The 26573-nt window shown below is 34.1% G+C and overlaps 1 protein-coding gene across 3 annotated transcripts in view; it reads left to right on the top strand.

Annotated features, from left to right (window-relative positions):
* LOC131436009 (cytoplasmic polyadenylation element-binding protein 2) overlaps positions 1-26573 on the top strand; it is a 701408-nt gene that overhangs the window by 182628 nt on the left and 492207 nt on the right. For all 3 annotated transcript variants that reach the window (XM_058604425.1, XM_058604416.1, XM_058604405.1), the window contains one exon: positions 10168-10273. In XM_058604425.1, coding sequence (XP_058460408.1) covers positions 10168-10273 — 106 coding nt within the window. The remainder of the gene's footprint in view (positions 1-10167; positions 10274-26573) is intronic.

Below are 26573 nucleotides of genomic sequence, written 5' to 3'. Positions count from 1 at the left end.
CCACTTCGCGAATCAGGTGTGGTCAGGTTAACAAACATTCGCAAAAGGTCGAAATGTTGCTCGTGTATCGCGAAAATTCGTACATCTCGCACGTCAATTCGGTAGGACCAATTATCACCAAAGCAATGGAAATGTTGGAAAAAGCCGAATGCCACAAAAACGGCGAAAATACTGTTTCAATCGAAACCATTTTGAGATTGTTTTTGAAAAATTTTGAGATAATTTTAGTACAATTTTTAGGCAAAATTTGCAACAATTTCAAATAAATTTTGGGTCAATATTAAAACAATTTGGAAATAGTTTTAGAACAATCTTAAGATAATTGTGATTTAATTTAAAGTCAATTTTCAAAAATAATTCCGAAATAAATTTCAGACAATTTTGAAACAAACTTAAGCTAATTATGAGTAAATTTCAGGACTATTTCGAAACAGTTACTATACAATTTTGTTAACAATTTAGAAACAAATTTAAAACAATTTCTTGGAAATTTTCAGATTATTTTGCGACAAATTTGAGACAATTTTAAGATATTTTTGAGATAATCTTTAAATAATTTTGAGACAAATTTAAAGCAATTTTGAGACAATTTTAGGATAGTGAGATAATTTTAAGACAATTTAGAAGAACATTAAGATGATTTTGAAACTGATTTTGCTACAAATCAGTTTCAAAATCATCTTAATATTCATCTTATAAGACAATTTCAATATACCTTTTAGACTATTACGAGACAAATTTACGAAAAAAAAATTTCAAAATTTACTTGAAATTGTCTCGAAACTGTTTTATTTTGTCTAAAATTTGTCTCAAAAGTGTCTCGAAATTTTATGAAAATTTTTTCTTTCATAACATTTCGAGACTATTATTATCCTAAAATTGTCTGAAATTTGTCCCGAAATTGCCACAAAAAAGTTAAAAAATTATTTCGAAATTGTCACTTTTAAGACAATTTCTATACAATGTTATAATCAATTTAAAAACAAATTTAAAACAATTTCTTGAACACTTTCAGATAATTTTGAGACAAATTTGAGACAGTTTTAAGACATTTTTGAGATAATTTTAAATAATTATGAGACAAATTTAAAACAATTTCGAAACAAACTAAAAACAATTTCTTGGAAATTTTCCGATTATTTTGCGACAAATTTGAGACAATTTTAGGAAATTTTTGAGATAATCTTTAAATAATTTTGAGACAAATTTAAAACAATTTTGAGACAATTTTAGGATAGTGAGAAAATTTTAAGACAAATTAGAAAAATATTAAGATGATTTCGAAACTGATTTTGCTACAAATCAGTTTCAAAATCATCTTGATATTCATCTTATAAGATAATTTAAATATACTTTTTAGACTATTACGAGACAATTTTATGAAATGAATTTCTCAAAATTTACTTAAAATTGTCTGAAAACTGTTTTATATTGTCTGAAATGGTCTCAAAATTTTATGAAAATTGTTTCTTTCATAACATTTCGAGACTATTATTAAAATTATCATAAAATTGTCTACAGATCGAAACAGTTTCAAGACAATTTCTATACAATTTAAAAAAAACAATTTCGAAACAAATTTAAAACAATTTCTTGAAAATTTTCACATTATTTTGAAACAAATTTGAGACAGTTTTAAGACATTTTTGAGATAATTTTTAAAAAAATTTTTAGTGAGACAATTTTGAGACGATTTAGGAGAAAATTAAGACAATACAGCTGATTTGGAGCAATTTTAAGACAATTCCAATATACCTATTAGACTATTACGAGACAATTTTACGAAAAAAAAATCTCAAAATTTACTTAAAATTGTCTCGAAACTGTTTTATTTTGTCTAAAATTTGTCTCAAAAGTGTGTCGAAATGTTATGAAAATTTTTTCTTTCATAACATTTCGAGACTATTATTATCATAAAATTGTCTAAAATTTGTCCCGAAATTGCCACAAAAAAGTTAAAAAATTATTTCGAAATTGTCACTTTTAAGATATTTTCAAAGTTGAAAAAACTTAAGCAAATTTTTAATCAATTTCACGACTATCTCGAAACAGTTTCCAGACAATTTCTATACAATTTTATAAACAATTTCAAAAGAAATGTGAAACAATTTCTTGAACATTTTCAGATTATTTTGAGACAAATTTGAGACAGTTTTAAGACATTTTTGAGACAATTTTAAATAATTATGAGACAAATTTAAAACAATTTCGAAACAAACTAAAAACAATTTCTTGAAAATTTTCCGATTATTTTGCGACAAATTTGAGACAATTTTAAGACATTTTTGAGATAATCTTTAAAGAATTTTGAGACAAATTTAAAACAATTTTGAGACAATTTTAGGATAGTGAGAAAATTTTAAGACAAATTTGAAGAATATTAAGATGATTTTGAAACTGATTTTGCTACAAAGATGATTTTGAAACTGATTTTGCTACAAATCAGTTTCAAAATCATCTTGATATTCATCTTATAAGACAATTTCAATATACTTTTTAGACTATTACGAGACAATTTTATGAAATGAATTTCTCAAAATTTACTTAAAATTGTCTGAAAACTGTTTCATATTGTCTGAAATTTGTCTCAAAATTTTATGAAAATTGTTTCTTTCATAACATTTTGAAAATTTTTTCTTTCATAACATTTCGAGACTATTATTATCATAAAATTGTCTGAAATTTGTCCCGAAATTGCCACAAAAAAGTTAACAAATTATTTCAAAATTGTCACTTTTAAGATATTTTCAAAATTGAAATAAACTTAAGTAAATTTTTAATCAATTTCACGACTATATCGAAACAGTTTCCGGACAATTTCTATACAATTTTATAAACAATTTCAAAAGAAATATGAAACAATTTCTTGAACATTTTCAGATTATTTTGAGACAAATTTGAGACAGTTTTAATGCATTTTTGAGATAATTTTTAAATAATTATGAGACAAATTTGAAACAATTCTGAGACAATTTTAGGATAGTGAGATAATTGAGAAGAAAATTGAGATAATTTTGAAACTGATTTGGAAGAATTTTAGGACAATTTCAAAAAAATTTCTCAAAATTTACTCAAAATTATGACAAAACTGTTTTATATTGCCTGAAATTTGTCACAATGTAGTCTCGAAATTTTATGAAAATTGTTTCTTTCATAAAATTCCGAGACTATTATTAAAATTATCATAAAATTGTTTGAAATTTGTCCCGAAATTGCCACAAATAAGTCTAAACATTATTTCGAAATCGTTATCTTTAAGATATTTTCAAGGCAATTTTGAATCAAACTTAAGCTAATTTTGAGTCAATTTCAAAACTATTTCAAAACAGCTTCAAGACAATTTCTATACAATTTTATAAACAATTCCAAAACAAATTTAAAACAATTTCTTGAAAATTTTCAGATTATTTTGAGACAAACTTGAGACAGTTTTAAGATGTTTTGAGATAATTTTTAAATAATTTTGAGATAAATTTAAAACAATTTTGAGACAATTTTAGGTTAGTGAGAAAATTTTAAGACAGGAAAAAAATTAAAACAATTTTGTAACTGATTTAGGGTAATTTAAGGATAATTCAATTTATTTTTCGAGACGATTCGGAAACAATTTATATAAAATTTCGAGTCTTTTTCGACACAAACTTCCGACAATATGAAACAGTTATGAGATAATTTTGGGACAATTTTCAATTTCGAGAAAACTTTTAAACAATTTTTGCACAAATTTCAGACATTTTTGGGACCATTTGAAACAAATTTTCAGATATTTCAAAACTGTCGTAAAGTGTCTGAAATTTGTCATAAAATTTTCAGTTTGAGAACACTTTTTAGAAGCATATGAAACAAATTCCAGACAGTTTTAAGACAATTTTAAACTGATTTTAAGATATTTTGAAGACTATTTTGAAATAATTGAAAGACAATTTCGAAGCGATTTTTAGAAAATTTTGAAACCGATAGAAGACAATGTTTCAGACAGTTTAGAGACAAATTTGAAACAATTTTTGAACAAATGAGAAACAATTTAATGACAAATTGGAGACAATTAAAAAAAAAAATTGAGGCAATTTTGAAACATATTTGGAACAGGCAGAACGAATTCGAAATATTTTTTTGTTTGTTTTGAGACAAATCTAACACAATTTGGGAGCAATTTGTAGGAAATTTTGAGACAAATCTTAGATAAGTATAAGATAATTTTGGAACCATTTTGAAACAATTTTGAGATAGTTTTCAGACAAATTTCAGACAGTTTTGAGAACATTTTAAACCAACTCTAAGACATGTTTGAGATAATTTTGAAACAACTTTGGACAAACAATTTCGAGACAATTGTAAAACAGTTTTGAGACAATTTAAAACATTTTGGAAATAATTTAAAAAAAATTAGACTATTTGAAGACAAATTCAACCAATTTTTTTAATATTTTAAAAAAGTCTTGAAATTTCCAAAAAGTTTTCTCTTTTTTTCTAAAAATTGTTTCGAAATTGTCAATTGTGAGAACTTTTTAGACAATTTCGAAAAAGTTTTAAGCTAATTGTGGGACGAGTTGGAGACAAATTTGAAACAATTTTTGAAAAACGGTTTTGACACAAATCAAATATATTTCGAACTCTTTCAGTCAATTTTAGGACAAAGTTGAAATAAATGGTAAGAAATTTTTGAGATAATTTTGAGTCAAATTTTTCAATTCAATTTTGAAACAATTTTTGAGATAATTTTGAAACAAATTTTTGACAGTTTTGAAACAATTGTAAGACCATTTTTGTAACGATTTTTCAAAACTTTTGAAACAGTTTTCGACTTTAGTCTTCAGAAATATTAAAAATGGCTCAAATTTGCCATAAAACTGTTTGAAATTTGACTCTAACTTTTTGAAAAATTGTTTCTAAATTGTTAATTGTGAGATCTTTTTACACAATTGTGGAACTTTCTAGCTAGGGACAAATTTGGGACAATTTTACAAACAATTTTAAATATAATATTTCGAAAATTTTCAAACAAATTTGAAAAAAAAAGTAGAACATTTTGAAACAAAATTTGAAACAATTTTAAAACGATTTCCTTACAAATTTGGAACAATTTCGAGACAAATCTTAAACAATTTTAGGTTTGTTTTGAGACAGTTTGGAAACAATTTTAAACATATTTTAATATAATTTTGGAACAATTTGGGAGATAATTTTAAGACAGTTTCGAAGTTGAAACTGTTGTAAGACAATTTCGAAATCAATTTTGTAAAATTTTGAGACTATTTGAAAACAAGTTTGAGACAACTTTGAGACAAATTTCAAACGAACTCAGCTTAAATTTTTTTTTCGAAATTTTCTAAAAATTGTTTCAAAATTGTCAAATCAAATTGTTAAAAATATAGACAATTTTGAGGACAATTTAGGTCAATTTTGGGAAAAATTTGAGAAAACTTTAAGACATTGTTGAGATAATTTTGTAGTACTTCTAAAACAATTTCGGCACGCTTTCACAAACAATTTTGAAACAATATAGGAAAAGTTTTTAGAAATTTTCCTGTCAAATTTGAGATTATTTGGGGTCAACTTCGAGTTTGAGACAACTTTGAGACAAATTTCAAACGAACTCAGCTTAAATTTTTTTTTTCGAAATTTTCTAAAAATTGTTTCAAAATTGTCAAATCAAATTGTTAAAATATAGACAATTTTGAGGACAATTTAGGTTAATTTTGGGGCAAAATTAAGAAAACTTTACGACATTGTTGAGATAATTTTGTAGTACTTCTAAAAAAATTTCGGCACGCTTTCACAAACAATTTTGAAACAATATAGGAAAAGTTTTTAGAAATTTTCCTGTCAAATTTGAGATTATTTGGGGACAACTTCGAGTTTGAGACAACTTTGAGACAAATTTCAAACGAACTCAGCTTAAATTTTTTTTTTCGAAATTTTCTAAAAATTGTTTCAAAATTGTCAAATCAAATTGTTAAAATATAGACAATTTTGAGGACAATTTAGGTTAATTTTGGGGCAAATTTAAGAAAACTTTACGACATTGTTGAGATAATTTTGTAGTACTTCTAAAAAAATTTCGCGGCTCTTTCACAAACAATTTTGAAACAATATAGGAAACGTTTTTAGAAATTTTCCTGTCAAATTTGAGATTATTTGGGGACAATTTCGAGTTTGAGACAACTTTGAGACAAATTTCAAACTAACTTAGCTTAAAATTTTGTTCGAAATTTTCTAAAAATTGTTTCAAAATTGTCAAATCGAATTGTTAAAAATATAGACAATTTTGAGGACAATTTGGGTCAATTTTGGAACAAATTTACGACATTGTTAAGATAATTTTGAAGTACTTTTAAAACAATTTCGGTACGCTTTCACAAACAATTTTGAAACAATATAGGAACAGTTTTTAGAAATTTTCCTTTCAAATTTGAGATAGTATCAAGACAATTTTTTAGCAATTTCGAGCTAGTTTTTAAACAACTCTTGAACAATATCGAGAGAAATTAGGGCTAATTTGAGAACTGAGACATAGTTAGGATGGTTTTGAGAAAATTTTTAAACAATCGAAAAAAAAGTACTTTACACACTTTTGAGTCAATTTTAAATCAATTGTGAGACAATTCAACCCAATTTTTAGATAATTTTGATCGATTTCCAGATAATTTGAAATCAATTTTGAGGCAATTCCAATAACCCTAAAGACCATTTCAAAACAAGTTTGAGACAAAAAAGAATTCAATCAAAATTGTCAATATTTTTAAGAAAATTGTCTCAAACATGTTAACAATTTTGAAGACAATGTAAGTCAATTTTGAGACGATTTTGGGACAAATTTTAGCAAATTTTAAAATATTGTTGAGATAATTTTGAAAGACTTTTTAAATGAGAATTTCGGGAAGTTTTCACAAAAAATTTTTGAAGCAATATGAAAAAAATGTTTTTAGCAATTTTGCTGTCCAATTTGAGATTATTGGGGACAATTTGATGAAAAATTTGAGATAGTATCAAGACAATTTTTTAACAATTTCGAGCTTGTTTTTAAACAAACCTGGAACAATATTGAGAGAAATTTGGGCTAATTTGGAGATTTGAGACATTTTTGGGATGGTTTTGGGAAAATTTTGAAACAATTGAAATAAAAGTTTACACTTTGGAGTCATTTATAAATCAATTGTGAGACAGCTCAACCCAATTTTTACATAATTTTGATCGATAATTTGAAAACAACTTTGAGACAATTTTTAGGCAATTTTGAGATAAGTTCGAGCTCAATTATCTTCCAAAATTTTTGGGAAAAAAAATCATATAACAACTTTGAATCAAATGTGAAACATTTTTGAGATAATATTTAGACAATTTTAACATATTTTTAGACACACTTGGAACAATTTCAAGTCATTTTTGTAACAATAAGAAGACTTTTTCGAGACAATTTTGGGTCAATTTTTAAACGATTTCAAGACAATTTTGAGACAAATTGAAACAATCGAAAATTTTAACAATTTAAAGTTCCACAAAATTAGAAAATTTGCCAATTCGTACTACTTTGACAATATGGTTAAATTTGAGAATTATGAAGAAGTGAGATCGTTGTTTTCTATCGAAAAAAGCTAGCTTTCTATCGAAAGGCATAGCTCGACGAGATTGAAAAATATTCGTGTGCCTGTGGACTTCTAGGGTAACGGAGATGTTTGGACCACTCTTAGTACTTTTTGGCACGGCGCTCATATTTTTGGTTGTGATCAGAATGAAGTACAGATTTATACCTAATATTATAAAGGATGAAATAATCTTTAAAATTCTGGGTTACGATGTAACAGTTCGGCTGAAAAGTTCGTATCGTTTAATAGAAACACACTTTTTTTTTTTTGCCAAAATTCGTTTTTATTATTCAACATAATTGCCATCAGAGGCGATACAGCGATTATAGCGATCTTCCAACTTGTCGATACCATTTTTGTAGTACGATTTGTCCTTTGCCTCAAAATAGGCCTCAGTTTCAGCGATTACCTCTTCATTGCTTCTAAATTTCGTACCAGCGAGCATTCTCTTGAGGTCTGAGAACAGGAAAAAGTCACTGGGGGCCAAATCTGGAGAATACGGTGGATGAGGGAGCAATTCGAAGCCCAATTCGTCCAATTTCAGCATGGTTTTCACGACTTGTGACACGGTGCATTGTCTTGATGAAACAAAACTTTTTTCTTCTTCAAATGAGGCCGTTTTTTTTTAAATTTCGTCCTTCAAACGATCTAATAACGCTATATAATAGTCACTGTTGATGGTTTTTCCCTTTTCATGGTAGTCGATGAAAATTATACCATGCGAATCCCAAAATACAGACGCCATAACCTTACCTGTCGATTGTTGAGTCTTTTCACGCTTTGGGTTCGGTTCATCGCGTGCTGTCCACTCAGCTGACTGTCGATTGGACTCCGGAGTGAAGTGATGGAGCCATGTTTCGTCCATTGTTATATATCGACGAAAAAAATCGGTTTTATTTCGATATAACAGCTCCAAACACTGTTCAGAATCATCAATTCGTTGTTGTTTTTGATCGATTGTGAGCTCACGCGGCACCCATTTTGCACAAAGCTTTCTCATATCCAAATATTCGTGAATAATATGTCCAACACGTTCCTTTGATATCTTTAGGGTGTCAGCTATCTCGATCAACTTCACTTTACGGTCATTGAAAATCATTTTGTGGATTTTTTCACGTTTTCATCGATAACAGCCTCTTTTGGACGTCCACTGCGTTCATCGTCTTCGGTGCTCATATGACCAGTACGAAATTTTGCAAACCACTTACGAATTGTTGCTTCGCCCATTGCAGAGTCTGGATAACACTCATCAAGCCATTTTTTGGTATCGGCGGCACTTTTTTCCATCAAAAAGTAGTGTTTCATCAACACACGAAATTCTTTTTTTTCCATTTTTTTCACAATAACAAAAGTAGCTTCACTCAAAATGCAATATCTCACAAACTAATAATCAGACAGCTGTCAAATTTATACACGTATCTTTTGAAGTTTGGTACTAACTGAAAATGGTATGGATTTAATTCTAGTGGCGCCCTCTCATAGAAACGATACGAACTTTCCAGCCGATCTGTTACTTCATTTAGATTATCACCATAAATATTACACCGGACCAAAATATATTTAAGAGGTCAAAATTATCTCGCAGATGGCTAAGCCATTTACAAGACATCACATCAAAACAAATCCCAGTATCATTATCTTTACGTTTCGTCTTAGACTCGTCAGTGCAGAGCAGTTCAAATTGAAAACAAAAATCCCAGTACCTGACGTGATTCATTGAAAAAACAAATTAGCATGATTCTCAAATATCACTGCTCGATAAATGATAGAACATAAAAGTCAAAAAAGTCATATTTTTATCTCCATTTAAGAAATATCTGGCACGATATAAACCGATTTTCACAAATATAAATTTCGATGAAAGGACTTATGGTCCCATAGGCTGCTATTGAAGTTTATCCAGATCAGACTGCCGGTTCCAGAGCTACGCTATAGGGTGAATGTGAAAAAAATTTATTTTCAAGAGTGATGATGGAGAAAGGAACAAATTCTTTAAAACTAGTGATGATAATTTTATACCAAAATGTTAGATATATTACTTGACAATAGCTTGTTTCTAACTTCTTATGGGATTCTTAAACAAAGTATTGAAAAATTTTTATTTCAACCTGATGCAAAAAAAAACACGACTACTACGATTTTGGATTCATTTCCGGTGAAATTATGGAACAACTTTTTTGTTCCAGCAGACCGTGGATTCGCCTACTTGAAGACACCTTCTCTCGTTCACAATCGAATCGGTTTGGATCGTTGAGAATCGCTCGAAAATTCTACCCAAATTACAAATAAAGTGGAAAACTTTACTTTTAATCGCACTCGAAAAAAGTTTTTCCCCATTGGCTTCGAAACCCTCCTAAACACACACACACTCACACCTTTTACCGGTGTGTATTTCACAGTAGCTTGCGTTGAGTTTTGTTTTTCCCTCTTCCTTTCCTGGTTCAACCTGACTTTTATTGACGCTCACTTCCTGTTGGGTGCGGGGCGGGCAATCGGCCTCCTTCTTCCTCCTCGGAAGCGGGCGCCTTAATTACGGTTAAAATCTTAATCTTTCGTTTCGTTCGTGTTTTCGTTCTTGCAGGACCGCACCGGATTGAACAATGGATTAGACATGCGTTCGCTGGAGCACTGCCTTAGCGACATCATGCGGAATGTTGGTGAAGCTTCGCAGCCAGATCATCTGAAAGGTGAGTGGATATTATTTTGGATTCAAGTAATTAGGAGATTTTACCGAAGGAATAAGGATCCTTCGCTCTTGTGGTGGTTTCGGGTTTATTTAGGAATTTGATTTCTATTATTTTTTCTATGCTGAAAGGTAATTTGAGGGATGAAAAATTACTACCATACTAGTTGAACTCCAATTCTATGTCAGTTTTTCGGTATCGACCAATGCACAGTGGTTTGAGTCGACAAAAACGTGAACTTAATTCTCTAGCTGCTAAACCGTTGATCCGATATACATAGTTCCTTTGGAGAACTCATTCACAAAAATATACCTCGTAATTTGATCACAATAAAAGATGTGCAAAGCCTTCTACGATAAAAGTTCATTTCAACAACTTTTTTCCCTTAAGAGATAGAAAAACGATGTCTTCCACGAAGTTTTAGAACTTCTAACGAGAAAAAACTTTGCCGAAGAAGCTATAAGTCTAACGCAAAAAGTTTCGGATATATGAAGCATTTTCGTTTGAAACCACTTAAAATCAATTTTTGTACATAACTTTTTTCGCAATTATTTTCAGTGTCTACTGTGTTCGAGACAATTACTAAAAACGTGAAATTACACATTTTCGTTGAAGACTGTGTACGGTTTGGCCTTTTCCCTAAAAAGTTATTTAACATTTAAACTTTTATATACACTAACTTTAACTACTAATAGGATGCAGGGTCGCAGACCAAAAGGCACATACATATACTTTTTGGAAAGCTTAAATCAAGTAATATAAAGTTACGAAGTGTGTAGGGTGGCCTTTTTAAATTGTGTGAATGAGACAACAAAATATAGAGAGCTTTTTTGACCATTTTCTTCGCAGAAACATTTACTAAAACGATTATTTTTGGTTTATTAAAAGGAACTTTGTAGGAAATGTTCAACAATTGGAGTCGGTCGTTAGTGTAGCTTTGGTGCAATGGTGCTATGATTGAATATAATTTCATGATGCATTCTTGTATGCAATTGAACAAACTAAAGAAGCATCTTAACTCATTAAATTTCGAGTTTTACTTTCTTTTAATAGAATATTCCTTATCCGTTCTTTTAATTCCAATACAATTCGTTTCAAGGATGATATCTTACACCATTACCAGTACGCCTAAAAATCGTTTAAATTTAAGTTTTCCGACATTAATTTTTATCTGTTGAAATGTGTAAGTCTAGCCTGCTTGAAAGGTTAAATCCCTTTTGTAAAACATGATTCTACGAAATACGTTCTTATGAATTAAGCCATACACTGGAAGTACTATGAAATCTCGGTTCATTTTTCAAAAGGGCGTATAAGCAAATGACAGTTTCTCTTTGTTTACTTTCTCTTCTATTAATTACCAAGCGGTTTCCACGTTTATCACTCAACTCTTTGCATGAAATGATACTCGAAACTTTCGACTTTCAAACAGGATAGTGATATCAAAGAAAATCTTTTTAATCACATCACAATAATCGAAAGAGAGAGTGATTAAAGAGAAACTGTCACTTGCTTATACGCCCTAATGAAAAATCAACCGAGAAATGGACATCAGTTAAATAAAAAATTTGATTCAAATCCATTCTCGATGTAAAAATAAATTGGAATACATTAATTTCAATGAATATGACCGTGTATTTAATTGACGCTTAGTTTTACTTTCACAGTATATTTACTAATGAAGCACACTTTATATTAAATTTCCTGCTCCAAATATGCACTGTTTGTGTTGGTGAGAGCAGCACTGCATATTATTTTTAAGAACGCAAAAGAGTTGGTTGATAATACAAATGCTGGAGCATTTGGTCGATGATAATATTACAATAAAATGCGTGAATAGTTCAACGTTACATACAGGCGTACACGGTAAAGTATCAAATCAAATTATGTAAATTATGAGTCTAGACTTTTTTTTTAAAGAGAAATGCCTGAACTCGAGTATAAAAACGTGCACAGACTAAGAATAAAGAACAATAATTAACAAATTGTTTGGTTTTAGAGAATTTGTAACTAATCGTTTGCTTATTTCAATTCTATTACATTTTCTACTGAAGTCGGTAATATCTCGCGATTTTTTTGTGATAACGGTTAATAAGATACCTATCAACTTTCACTTTGAAGAGGAATTCCGAAAGACTCGGTACTCGCTGAGAGTAAGTCATAATAGTAAACTATAGTGAAAAGTCTTCTCTTTTGTCTGATGTTAAAACTAATGCTCTATTTTTTATACCTCGACTGCAATTTCTTGCAAAAGTTGTTGCCTAAAGGTAACTTATCGGTTGATATCACCAAAAAAACGCATGATATGAAGATAAACAATTTTATTAATGTAAGTTTTCCTAAGAAAATGGTCAAAAAAGCTCTCTATATTTTGTTGTCTCATTCAGACAATTTAAAAAGGCCACCCTACACACTTCGTAACTTTATATTACTTGATTTAAGCTTTCCAAAAAGTATATGTATGTGCCTTTTGGTCTGCGACCCTGCTTCCTATTAGTAGTTAAAGTTAGTGTATATAAAAGTTTAAATGTTAAATAACTTTTTAGGGAAAAGGCCAAACCGTACACAGTCTTCAACGAAAATGTGTAATTTCACGTTTTTAGTAATTGTCTCGAACACAGTAGACACTGAAAATAATTGCGAAAAAAGTTATGTACAAAAAATTGATTTTAAGTGGTTTCAAACGAAAATGCTTCATATATCCGAAACTTATTGCGTTAGACTTATAGCTTCTTCGGCAAAGTTTTTTCTCGTTAGAAGTTCTAAAACTTCGTAGAAGACATCGTTTTTCTATCTCTTAAGGGAAAAAAGTTGTTGAAATGAACTTTTATCGTAGAAGGCTTTGCACATCTTTTATTGTGATCAAATTACGAGGTATATTTTTGTGAATGAGTTCTCCAAAGGAACTATGTATATCGGATCAACGGTTTAACGGCTAGAGAATTAAGTTCACGTTTTTGTCGATTCAAACCACTGTGCAATGGCACGGATGGTTAGGCATAACAGCGAATTATGAGTGTAGGGAATGATCACTCGAGGCGAAACAGCAGATGATTAATGGCACTTTTGTATGCGTGCATTGCGTCATGGCCGCCCGAGATCAGAAAATTTTTCGTCATGACTTTATTTACGGTCCACGGTTTCCAAGGCAACCGTGTTTTTTTTTTGTTGTTTTCATTTTGTTTAACGGCTGACTCGTTGTTGGTCGGAAGCCGAAGGGGGTTCCGGGCAGTTATTGTATTCCAAATGTCAGTTCGACGATATGGCCAGTCCAGTCGGTTCGGTGGCATGAATTAATGATGGCTCTGGTTCCAGCAGCCACTTGCTTCAGGAGAGGCTCGAATAAGCGAGTAGCTGGCAAAAGGTCAAAAAGTGGCCCGATGTGTTCGTTTTTGTTGGGGGTGACTTAATTTTCGAGCTTGGCATGAATGGAACCAAACGTAAATAGAACTCAATTGGGACAAATATTATGTGAATACGCAGGACGAGTCGTTGTTCATTCGCTTCAGTAGTCTTGGGTCGTGTTGAACAGAATGTTGTCCAACATTCGACGCTTTTTCTATTCAACTCCGAAGGAAGGTCGAATCGGCTCTTGATCACCTCTTGCACAAGTTCCATCAAAGTTTGCAACCCAGTTGTGTTGCACTGTTCTGTGCGCCCAGTTGTATGCAACTGTCACGGCACGACTCGGCATGCGATACGAGCCGCCATTCATCAGTGGCACTTTCTTTTCAGCTCGGAATCCCGCAAAAATTTTCCCAGCGCTTTGTCCTGTTCCTTCACAGTGACCGAACCCATAAATCATCCTGCACCGTTGCCGGTTGCCGAATGGAAAGTGCCAACAAAAAAAAAACGCCCGCTGCTAGGCGAACGGAATGCCGTCCCACGCACACAGAAAGCGTCACTCCACCTCCTGCGCCGTCAGAAGCTCATCCGGAATGGCGAGAAAGTCTGCTCCGCACAAGCCAGCACAGCACAGCACGGCACAGTTCTGGTCCAGTGACGGGAAAGTGTAGAAATCCCGACTCTCATAACGCCATTGCTCCATTTCCGGTTTCCGGTTTGATGTGACGTACGACCGGCGAAGTAGCTCCATAATATATGCTTTCCTTGCATCGCTGCCGTACCCCGATCAGTGCGGCCATAACGGAATACTATCAAAAATAGTAATTGTTATTTGAACTGCTGGTGAAACCAGAACCAGTTCAGAATCTGGTTTGAAATTTTCCGTTTGTTATAAATTCGTTATTCATTTCGGATCGGGTGTGCTATAACGATTAGTTCATTGAATGGGCCACGGGAAGACCATCTTCAAATACGATTGTGTTTCCGAGCTGTAACAAACGATGGTAAGTTAGTAGCTAAGTGATATCCAACTATATAAAGAAAATATAAACGACTTCATAGATAACCCGATCAGGAAGATATAATAAATTCATAACAGAACGCTAGTTTTTCCCTAGCAGATCCTGACAGTTATGGTTTTGTTTCTTAAAAGACCCAGCAAGAGATATTTTCTATTATCAGGAATAAGACAAATAGGCTTCAGTGCCACGTTCCTTCTAATGAGTAAAAATTTCTGAAGTGTTTTGAATCTGTTTTGACAGTGTAAAGTAACGTCTCTACTTAGTATTCTCTGGCAAATCATCATGAACAGGTTAACTGCAGAACAACGCGTCCAAATCGAGGAATTTTATTTTCAAAATCGATACTGTTTAAAGGAGTGTATCGAAAATAAGCTATCCACAAATTTTTGTTTCAAATTATGATAAAAAACGATATTTTATTCAAACTAAAAATTGAACCTTTTTTGTACGAGGTAAAACTTGAGCATAATGAAAACCGGATGAAAGTAAAATCTTTTTTTCGCGAGTACTCTTTATCAAGTTCCGGACAAGTGTTGCATCGCATTTTTTTGGACGATTGAGCCCAAATTATTTTGAGCTCCTGCATGTTCCCAGCTGCCTTACCAGTCTTCTTGAAGACCTTCCTCACGATTGCCCAGCAACGTTCGATGGTCGAAGCTGAGGGCAATTTGGTGGATTGATGTTTTTCTCAACGAAATTTATACCCTTTTCCGCGCAAGCCAAATGAGAGTGGTTTTGGCATAGTGAGCCGACGCTAAATCCGGCCAAAACAGTGAGAGTGTACTATGCTTCTTATAAAAAGGCAGCAAACTTTTCTGTGGACATTCTGATCGATAGATTTCTGCATTTACAGTTCCGATTGTGTAAAAAAAATGCATGACTTCAAACCAGGGGTGGAAATAAGTAAAATTTTTGATTCACAGTAAATAAAAATAGTCAGTATTATCTTTTCATATCACATATTTATGGTAGATATTATAATGAATTTTAGAAACGAATGATTTTTGATAAAATAAATTTTGGTTTTACTTAGAATTTAAAAAGGTCTTCAATTTCATTTCCCACAATTTAAAACATAATCGCAATTTTAGTTTTGTTACCCAGTTTTTTTAATTCACGGTGCTCGGTTTTTTGATTCACAATCGGATATCTTGATTCACATTTTCATGCGCAAAATGGGCTTATTTCCACCTCTGCTTCAAACCACAGGAACATATTGCTTGCCATACCAGCTCCTTTCGACCGAATTTCTCCACTTGAATCGACCTGTCCGCATCGCTCGCATCCTAACCAACGACGACAGTAAAGTATTGTGGTCCTGGAAGGGTTTTTGAGTCCTCTTTTACATAAGTATCATCGTCCATCGAAACGCATGCATCCGGACACTACCAAAGACACGAATATGTTACAATTTCCGGGCCCTTGTTGCTGCTCGCTTCTTCTGTTCTACACTTTGTTTCGAGATTTTCTACTTCTTGTAGGTCTTCAGGTGATTTCGCCTCTTGATACGGTGGATCATTCCAACACTCGTTCCTTGCCTTTTCTTTCTCACTTTCTGGTCCAGTTTCGGGTTGGAAGAACCGAGTTTTCTGCCTTTTCCTGGTAGATTAACCAAATAATAGTGTTCCAAAAACTTATTAACAATGATGGCATGATGAATTCCAAACCGTTTCGCCAATTTTCGCATAGTAATACCCTTCTCACTTAGCCATGTTAGCCATTCTGGAACCTTAATTTTCACTTCCTTTTCAATACGCGACATTTCGAAAACGTAGAATTTCAACCGCACAAACAAGTAAACAAACGAAAGCTGACAGCCAAACGCACAGCATGCTGTGATATGAGCATAATAAACCATCACAAACACATGCGCACACCACAAATGTATGGGGATAGTTTATTTTCGATACACTCCTTAGTGCCAAATTCTCTTCAGTGATTGGCTGGTGGAATCATAGGTCCTTATTTCTTCAAAAATGAGGAAGAACGGTGAGTTACCCGGAATGGAAATCGATACAGAACCATCATCAATGAATTTTTGTTGCCAAATTTTCCAGGTATGGATGTGGACGAATTGTGAAAGATTTTCAAAATTTGGCATGTGTTTTATTTAAATTTCAAATAGGCAAGCACTTAAAAAACATCCTCTACTAATTTACTAACCAATTCAATTGAAGATTGCAACGATATTTTTCGGAAACTAATATATAGTTTCGTACCACCTGGACCTGGTTAAAAGCGGTTTTCCATGATTTTTGCTAAATGAAATGCCATGAATTACCCGTATAGCCAATATTGCTTTTTTTTAAACCGTACAGGTATAGCAAAATTTTTAGTTTGCTGTTAGCTGATTGATTTTTGTCATAGACGAATTTCGCGTCAACACGAACAAATGTTGGCAGTTCCCTGTCAGATTTGATCTAGTCTGTCTTTTGAAAAGGGCCAACTTTTTTTAAACCGATTTAGATTTAGTTACAGTCAAATAATGACAAACCCTAGAAACATGTGTTGTACCAATGATGAGTCATATCAGGTGTACAACTTTGCTTCCGTAATTTTTTTTTTCAAAATTAAAAGCTTTATTATTTTTTATTCAAAGTATTGTTCGACAACTTTCTCCCATCTTTCCGGCAATTTTTGGATCCCGACTCGAAACAAGGAGTCCTCTTTTGACGCTATCCATGAAGCATTTCAACTCTTCGAAGGATTGAAAATGTTGATCTGCCAGGCCGTGTGCCATCGAACGGAATAGGTGGAAGTCAGATGGGGCGACATCTGGGGAATACGGTGGGTGGGACAAGACTTCCCATTTCAGCGTACTTTTTGACCACTTTTGCGACGTGAGGCCGAGCATTGTCGTGTTGGAGGATGACTTTCCCATGTCGCTCTTGATATTGTGGCCGCTTTTCTTTTAGCGCGCGACTAAGGCGCATCAGTTGCGTTCGGTAGCGATCTCCTGTGATGGTTTCACCCGGTTTTAAGAGCTCGTAGTAAAGCACACCGAGCTGATCCCACCAAATACAAATCATAACCTTGGCGCCGTGAATATTCGGTTTTGCCTTCGACGAAGTAGCATGACCGGGCTTTCCCCATGATTTTCTTCATTTAGGATTATCGTATCGAACGTACTTTTCATCACCGGTTACGATTCGATGCAAAAACCCCTTACGCAGTTGCTCACATACAAATAGACTGCGCTCGATGTCCCTCGGTTTCAACTCGTACGGTATCCAGTTTCCTTCTTTCTGAATCATGCCCAAGGCCTTTAGACATTTTGAAATTGCTTGCTGACTCACTCCCAACGATTCGGCAAGCTCTTCTTGGGTTTGGCACGAATCTTCATAAAGCAATGCTTCTAGTTGTTCATCTTTGAAGGTCTTTTCTCTTTCACCTTTCTTCTTGTTTGTCTTTGACATCGAAATCACCATTTTTAAAACGTTAAAACCACTCAGGACACGTTCTTTTACTCAGAGCAGCATCACCGTAAGTTTCTGAGAGCATTCGATGCGGTTCAGCTGCATTTTTTTTCAAATTGTAACAGAAAAGTAAGACTTCCCGCAAATGACGAGAATTGGGCGCCTAAACAGACATTTTCGAGCGTGAATAATACGAAAACAAGAACAACTGCCACTGAAACGGCAATGAGAATTCGTTAGGCACTGTACACACTAACTTTAAAGGCATTTTCATCTATGTATTTTGACCAGCCTCAGACGGTACAGTCACCTCTGATGAAAATTATTATATTTCACCCAAGGAAACAGTGCAACTCATTTTGTGAGAGATTTTTCAGAATATTTTAAAGCTAATTTCCCGATATTTGCAAACAGAGCCAAGAAAAATTGTTTGTTAGATGAACTTATTAGGGGAAAAGGTTTTTCCAACCTAAGTTCCTATTTTACAATATACTGGACGTTTGGAAATAAAAATAATTATTTAACACATGGGCTGAAAAGTTACGGGCCTAACAAAGAGAACACGATTGTTTTGGTTCAAAAGTAACTTTTTTCATCAACGTATTCAAGAGCAACGCAATCATTCCAGTGCCGCTCTAACAGTTCAATACTACTTTTATAGAACGATCTATCATTTGCGTCAAAATAGGCCTCAGTTTCAGCGTTTCATTCGTGCGAAATTTCTTACCAGCGAGCATTGTTTTCAGATCCGCGAACAGCCAGTAGTCGCTGGGAGCCAAATCTAGCTAATACGGTGGATGTGAGAGCAATTCGAAGTTCAGTTCGTGTAGTTTCGCCATTGTTTTGAGTGACTTGTGACACGGTGCGTTGTCTTGATGAAACAATTTTTTTTTCTTTGCCGTATGCTATAACGCTATGTAATATCCACTTTTAATAATATTTCCTTTCTCAAGATAGTCGAAATAGTACACCACGGACATCCCAAAATACCGAGACCATTACCTTTCCAACCGATTGTTGTACTTTCGGGCGCCTTGGGACGAGGTTCACCAGTTGCTGTCCACTCAGATGACGATCGTTTTGATTCCGAAGTGAAGTGATGAATCCATGTTTCATCCATTGTCACATATCGACGCAAAAAATCCGGTTTATTACGATTGAACATGGCCCAACACTGCTCAGAATCATTAACACGTTCTCGTTTTTGGTCAACAGTGAACAGAGCTTTCTCATAGTCCAATGCTCATGCAATATAAAGCCAACACGTTCTTTTGATATTCTTACGATGTCAGCTAACTCACGCAACTTCACTTTTCGATAATTAAAAACGATTTTGTGGACTTTTTTTATGTTTTCTGGTGTTACCGCCTCATTTGGACGTCCTCTGCGTTCTTCATCATCGGTGTCTCCACGCAAACCAACGTTTTATTGTTGTTTCTGATAGAGCGGTGTCTCCATAACACTTTTCTAGCCATTGCTTTGCCTGAACGGTATTATTTCCCATCAAGAAGCAGTGCAAAATTGAGTCACGAAATTGTTTTTGATCCATTGTTCTGAAAATAACAAAAGTAGCGTCACTCTTAACACAATAACTCACAAACTAATGAATAGAATATCATGAAATTTCAACAGCTGTCTTTTGAAGGTTAGTATTAACTGCAAAAAAAGGTTAATGCAACAAAACTAGTGCCATCTCATCAGCCGGTCATTTCAGTCCATGTGTTACAATACAATAATTACCTATCTTGGGACAAATGTCACTCAAATGAATATTGCTTTTTTAAATCTTTAAAATCGATTTTTTCAGTGCAGGATTCGATTGAACGAATATCGTGCCAAACCCATGTTCCATGTTGGGTCTAAGATATGAGTTTTCAAGTTCAGAGGTCCAATTTCAAACAGCTTTTATACCGCGCACAAAGTAACTATTATTTCACGGTAATTGGGAGCTGTACACTTGAATTGAACACTGTACCAAACGCAAAATAAGGATTACAAGTTTGAAATTTTTTTTGGTGAAAAAAATGAAACTAGATCCGATAATTCGAGAGTCTTTGAAAATTTTACGTTCAACCCACTCAGACAAGACAATGCACATATCCCACGCATCGACGACCTTCCTGTTGTTAGATTCCTTTCCAGTTACATGCTCTTTAAACACTAGCAGTGGAATGTTAAAAGAACAACTCTTTTCATTTGCTGAATGTTTTTTTTTTCAAATTTGATTGCTTCCAGGCGAGAGAATGATTCCAAGATGCCAAACTTAAAACAAGAGAATTCCGATTCTTCCGTAGTGTGAAGGGTAGTCAATTTTCCAATCCGAAGGAAAGGATCTCGAAGGAATATGTGTTGAACAGCGTAATTGTGTGCGGTGAGTCCCCTTCGATCCCAATCTAACCGGAAAATCTCGGTCAGGTTGCAAACTTTAAACAATTGTCCGTAATTCGATTACGTGTCAATTTAATCATTTTCATTTTCCTGCACGTCGAAGAAATCGTCCTACGTCGCATCGCTGGGCTGTGTGCGATACACTCTCTGTCTGTCTGTCAGCCACAAACGGCGACAATCGAATCAAAAGGTCAAACTATTCCGAACATTCGTGCCCGTAAACGAATCAAACCGGTCCGAAATACGATACGATTTTCCCAATTCAATCGCACACTCATGTGGCGATGACGACCCGGCCGACTTCCAGCTCCGGAATAATAATAAGAACAGGCAGCAGTTGGTATCAGGAAAAGTTTTCCGAAACTGAAACTAACTGAGTTCGGGTGGGTTTCTTTATCCTAACGCTTTACCTGTTTGCCCTCTGTGACAAGTCAAATGAACAATCGACCAACCCAATATTTCCCCTTCCTGTCTTACCTAAGAGGTTTAGGATTTAATTAAAATTCTAAAGTTGTTAGGCAATAAAATAATATTATGATAGTATATGAAACGTTTTGGCTGGGCCAGCACAGGGCAAAAGAAAAAAAAGGTCTAGAAAGCTCAGATTGTGTCCGAAATGGGCCCATGAAAGGTCATTTGCAACCTGCGAGACATCGACGAAACGATTCCTTCGGAGAAGTGTGTTTTCCCAAAGAACTGACCGGTAATTGCCGACATCTGAAAACACGTACGGCACTGCATCCGGTTGAATTGGGTCGAATATGAATAATTCATGAAGATGGCCATCGAAGAATGTGTTATCTTTTTTTTTATATATGTTATTCCTTTATTCGTGGCTTTTGTGATAAAGCGATTGTGAAGGATTTTTTGACGGGAAAAAATCTACATTCTAATCTAATGGATTATATCGCAAAATCGCTATACAATTGATCAAATCAATAGCTGCGAAAGTGATTCAGTCATATTTAGAGTCATCAAACGGTTGAACATGACGAAACGGGCTATTCACGAGTTTCCAAACATGTGCTTCAGTTAACCGTTTCTAAAATCAAAGCAAATTTCAATTAAAATCCAACGCTGAAACTCAATCATCTACAGCTCCAATCTATGCGGACCGGAATGCGACAAAAATAAAAAGCAGAAGAAACACACTGCCATGAGTTTAACGAGCGAACTTCTCACGAAATATGCAGGTGTTGTTTATGGCCAGATACAAAAATGAGTAGATTGATAATGCCTTTCTGTTGACATTGACTCATTCATATTAATTTGGATAGTTCACAAAAGCATTTCAATCTGATAATTGGTCATTTTCGTTAATAATTATTCGATTATATCTTCGGAACCAGAACGGAAACAGTTTGATCTTCGAACTCGATTAAGTCTCGAACGAGTCTAAAATTATTGAAATCGGTTCATGAGCTCGTAAGCTTTGTCGTATACGTCACTTATACCATTATAATTCCGAAACAGTAAGTGACAGCCATTTGAACTTCAAACATAGTAGTAGCTTCCACACGAGCCTACTAAACTTGTTAAGATCGGTTCAATCATCGGAGAAAAATGGACGATAAACAAGCGTTTTGTCGTTTACGTCACTAATACCATCATATCGCCGGAACCAGAAGTGACCGCTATTGGGCCTTCAACATAATTGCCATCAGAGGCGATACAGCGATTTAAGCGATCTTCCAACTTTTCGATACCATTTTTGTAGTACGATTTGTACTTTGTCTCAAAATTGGCCTCAGTTTCAGCGATTACCTCTTCAGTGCTTCTAAATTTTTTACCAGCGAGCATTCACTTGAGGTCTGAGAACAAGAAAAAGTCACAGGGGGCCAAATCTGGAGAATACGGTGGATGAGGGAGCAATTCGAAGCCCAATTCGTTCAATTTCAGCATGGTTTTCATCGACTTGTGACACGGTGCATTGTCTTGATGAAACAAAACTTTTTTCTTCTTCAAATGAGGCCGTTTTTTTTTAAATTTCGTCCTTCAAACGCTCTAATAACGCTGTATAATAGTCACTGTTGATGGTTTTACCCTTTTCAAGGTAGTCGATGAAAATTATACCATGCGAATCCCAAAATACAGACGCCATAACCTTACCGGCCGATTGTTGAGTCTTTCCATGCTTTGGGTTCGGTTCATCGCGTGCAGTCCACTCAGCTGACTGTCGATTGGACTCCGAAGTGAAGTGATGGAGCCATGTTTCGTCCATTGTTATATATCGACGAAAAAAATCGGTTTTATTTCGATATAACAGCTCTAAACACTGCTCAGAATCATCAATTCGTTGTTGTTTTTGATCGATTGTGAGCTCACGCGGCACCCATTTTGCACAAAGCTTTCTCATATCCAAATATTCGTGAATAATATGTCCAACACGTTCCTTTGATATCTTTAGGGTGTCAGCTATCTCGATCAACTTCACTTTACGGTCATTGAAAATCATTTTGTGGATTTTTTCACGTTTTCATCGATAACAGCCTCTTTTGGACGTCCACTGCGTTCATCGTCTTCGGTGCTCATATGACCAGTACGAAATTTTGCAAACCACTTACGAATTGTTGCTTCGCCCGGTGCAGAGTCTGGATAACACTCATCAAGCCATTTTTTGGTATCGGCGGCACTTTTTTCATCAAAAAGTAGTGTTTCATCATCACACGAAATTCCTTTTTTTCCATTTTTTTCACAATAACAAAAGTAGCTTCACTCAAAATGCAATATCTCACAAACTAATAATCAGACAGCTGTCAAATTTATACACGTATCTTTTGAATGTTTGTACTAACTGAAAATGGTATGGATTTAATTCTAGTGGCGCCCTCTCATAGAAACGATACGAACTTTTCAGACGATCTGTTAACTTTATAGTTGCTTTAAAATAAATCACAGCTTGTTGAAATCGGTTAAGTCATCTCCCGAAAAAATTAGCGTTCCGAAATAAACAAACGTGCTGTCACCTACGTCACTTATACCAAAATATCTCTGAAACCGTAAAAGACAGTCATTTGATCTTCAAACTCAATTCATAGTATAAGAGTAAATTAATTTAAATGAGCCTAAGTTTGCTTAAATCGGTTCAGCCATCTGCGAGAACATTGAGTCAGGAGAAAAAATATGCGTTTTACGTCACTTATACCATTATGTCTCCGGAACTGGACGAGGCAGCCAATTGATCTTCGAACTTGATTCACAAACCACTAGTAGTTTTCAAACGAGCATAAGTTTGCTCAAATCGGTTAAGGCAGTCCTCAAATTTAGGCTGGTGTAAGATACAATCCACAAAATATGCAAAATAAAAAAGTTTCTTATTTGGCAGGCGATCAGTGGATGGGGTGGAAAGCTCACTCAATCGACAGATATGTGACTGTCATAAAGACAAATCTGCACGAAAAAAAAAATATTCCGCACAAACCTATTCTTAATCCACCGAGTAGTTTCTCTTGCCATCGACACAGTCTCATTAAATTTTTTTCATTAAGATAATTTCTTATATTCAGGTCAGAGCTTAAAATTGTCGCATTCTCAATGAAAGAAACTATAGCAACAACCTTATTTGGTTCAATATTTTACTGTCTCATTCGTAAATGACCGACACCAGAACAAACGAAGAGAGACGAAGCATTTTCGTTTCTCATTGAAAAAATGAGAGAGTATAATTGCCAACGTCACTCTTTCCTCTATGACAATACGAAAAAAAAACGAAATCTATGGCACTTGGCTGTAAAGAGGCTGTAAAATATGACAAATCGAAGTAATTACATCCCAGAACCTCTTTGGGAACCAAAACTACTACAAATTCAAGCACCAACAGGTAAAAGTCATTGTGAAACCTTATTCTGTCATTTTCGATTCCCAAAGCTTCGGTTGAATACCGACGCTGCATACTATGGGATTTTCACTGAAAACAGCAAATGACTGGAAGGGCAAATGAAAGAAAGAACACAATTTTAAAACTACTGTTCCGCTTATGTCATTGACTGGGCATGGATTTCGTTTTCATAGTTTGCAAGCGAAGCTGAGAGTGACATTAATTTCTCGTCATTTTCGTCTATGTTGAGTGAATGAAAATTACATTTATTAGCTCTGATTCAGATTGTTTCGGGTAGTTCACTAAAGCATGCTTCAACGTTTATGTCACATATTCGGTACCATTTTTCATTCCGAGTGTATCAGCAATAATCCAAATACCCTACAAAATAATAATGCGGATAGAAAAAAATTAATTTGTCGATTACGCCACTTGTACGATTATATCTCCGAAGCTTGAAGTGTCAGTATTCGAATTCGATTTAGAACGAACTAAAATTGGTACATCCTTATCCGAGAAAATTGAGCGACGTTTGCGCCACCTATATCATCATATCTCTGGAATCGGAAGTGTCAGTAATTTGATCTTTTGACTTCATGAATGACCCCAACCTTTGAAAGGAGCATAAATTTGTTAATATTGGTTCAGTCATCTCCGAAAAACTGAGCGGTAAACAACACAACGCGTTTTGTCGTTTACGTCACTCATATCTTTATTTATCTGGAACCGGAAAAGACAGTCATGTGATTTTCAAAATTCATCAATGGCCCAATAGTAACCTTCAAAGCAACCCAAAGTGGTTGAAATTGGTTCAGGCAACTTTGAGGAAATTGAGCAGTAAAAACCACGCATTGTCGTTTACGCCACTTATACTATAATATCTACGAAACCCGAAGTTAAAGACATTTGTGTTTGTTTTCTAAGTTTGTTCAAATCGGTTCAGTCACATTCGAGAAAATTGATTTTTGAGAGGTGCACACACAAGCAGATATTTTCCGATCTCAGTCGAGCTGAGCAGAATGGTATATAACACTGTGGGTCTCCGAGGCTCGGTTCGAAGGCCGATTTATCCAGTAATTCTATTACCTTTCTAAAGAGAACGACAAAAACACTAGAATTTTGTCTTTTTGATACACTGAAAAAAGAAATCATATATTTTTCAAAAGCCAATACAATTGTTTTTAACGGAAAATGTAATTTTCTATAAAGGCAAATACAATAACTGAGAGCATCTTCAGCAGCTCGTTTTAGTTTTGTTTATTCGGACAGTTCTAATGTCGCATTTAAAATTGGTGTACACGTTTAGAAAAAGTTACTCAAACGGGAGTAAGATCATTTTCTTATATTCAAAAAAAAATTGAATAACCCTGAAACAGTAACGAAATTTTTACTTCTTGGGCTAAATATACTTAAATTGTGACTAGAGGTTACCCATGGGCATTGACGGATCATGGAGGTAACTAGGGTAAGAGAGGTATTTTGGCCACTTCATATATTTTGGCCCACCTAACAAACTTTATGGATTCAATCGATGCTAAGTAACCCATGTTGCATAAATTTGAAGCTCATCACATTAAATTACCTATTGAGGAAGGGTTTTTCAAAGATATTACAACATTTGGTGGATATTTTCAATAAGTGGGCCAAAATGTATGAAGTGGCCAAAATACCTCTGTTACTCTACTCGAATTTTAACGTTTTCGTATGTCATACGAAAATAAGTAATATACTATTTAAACTCTGAGTAACTATTTTCAAGCGTGTTGGCTACAGTTCTATTTTTCCAGTGTTTGAAACACGAGTAAAATGCTGCTGGGGTGTCCAGTGTTTTTTTTTTTCGTAATAAATTCCAGATTAAATTTTTCAACAATTCTAAATTATGTCTTTTTTTATGTGGTTTCTATTCAAAGCGGATTTACAAAGTTACGTGTTTCTCACGCTAATTTTCAAAGTTACATGGTATTCCGAAGTTATGCGTTTTTTTTCTACACGAATTTGCAAAGTTACGCGTTTCTTACGCGGATTTGCGAAATTGCGCGCTTTTTACGCGGATTTTTTAGGTTCAGAACTAATTGGCTCAAGTGACACGTTCCCCTAGTGGATTTCCGAAGTTAAGCGGTTTTTTCACTCGAATTTCCGAAATTACGCGGTTTTTTTCTAAGCAGATTTTCAAAGTTACACGGATTTCCGAAGCTGGGCGGTTTTGTTTTTCAACGTTGATTTTCGAGCTAAAGCGGTTTTTTTACGCAGATATCCGAAGTTATGTGGTTTTCTTTTTCCGCGCTGATTTCCGAAACTGTGCGGTTATTTTAACGCGG

The sequence above is a fragment of the Malaya genurostris genome, chromosome 1 (genome assembly GCF_030247185.1).
Source record: "Malaya genurostris strain Urasoe2022 chromosome 1, Malgen_1.1, whole genome shotgun sequence".
Classification (NCBI taxonomy): Eukaryota; Metazoa; Arthropoda; class Insecta; order Diptera; family Culicidae; genus Malaya; species Malaya genurostris.
This window is presented reverse-complemented; position numbering and strand designations above follow the sequence as displayed.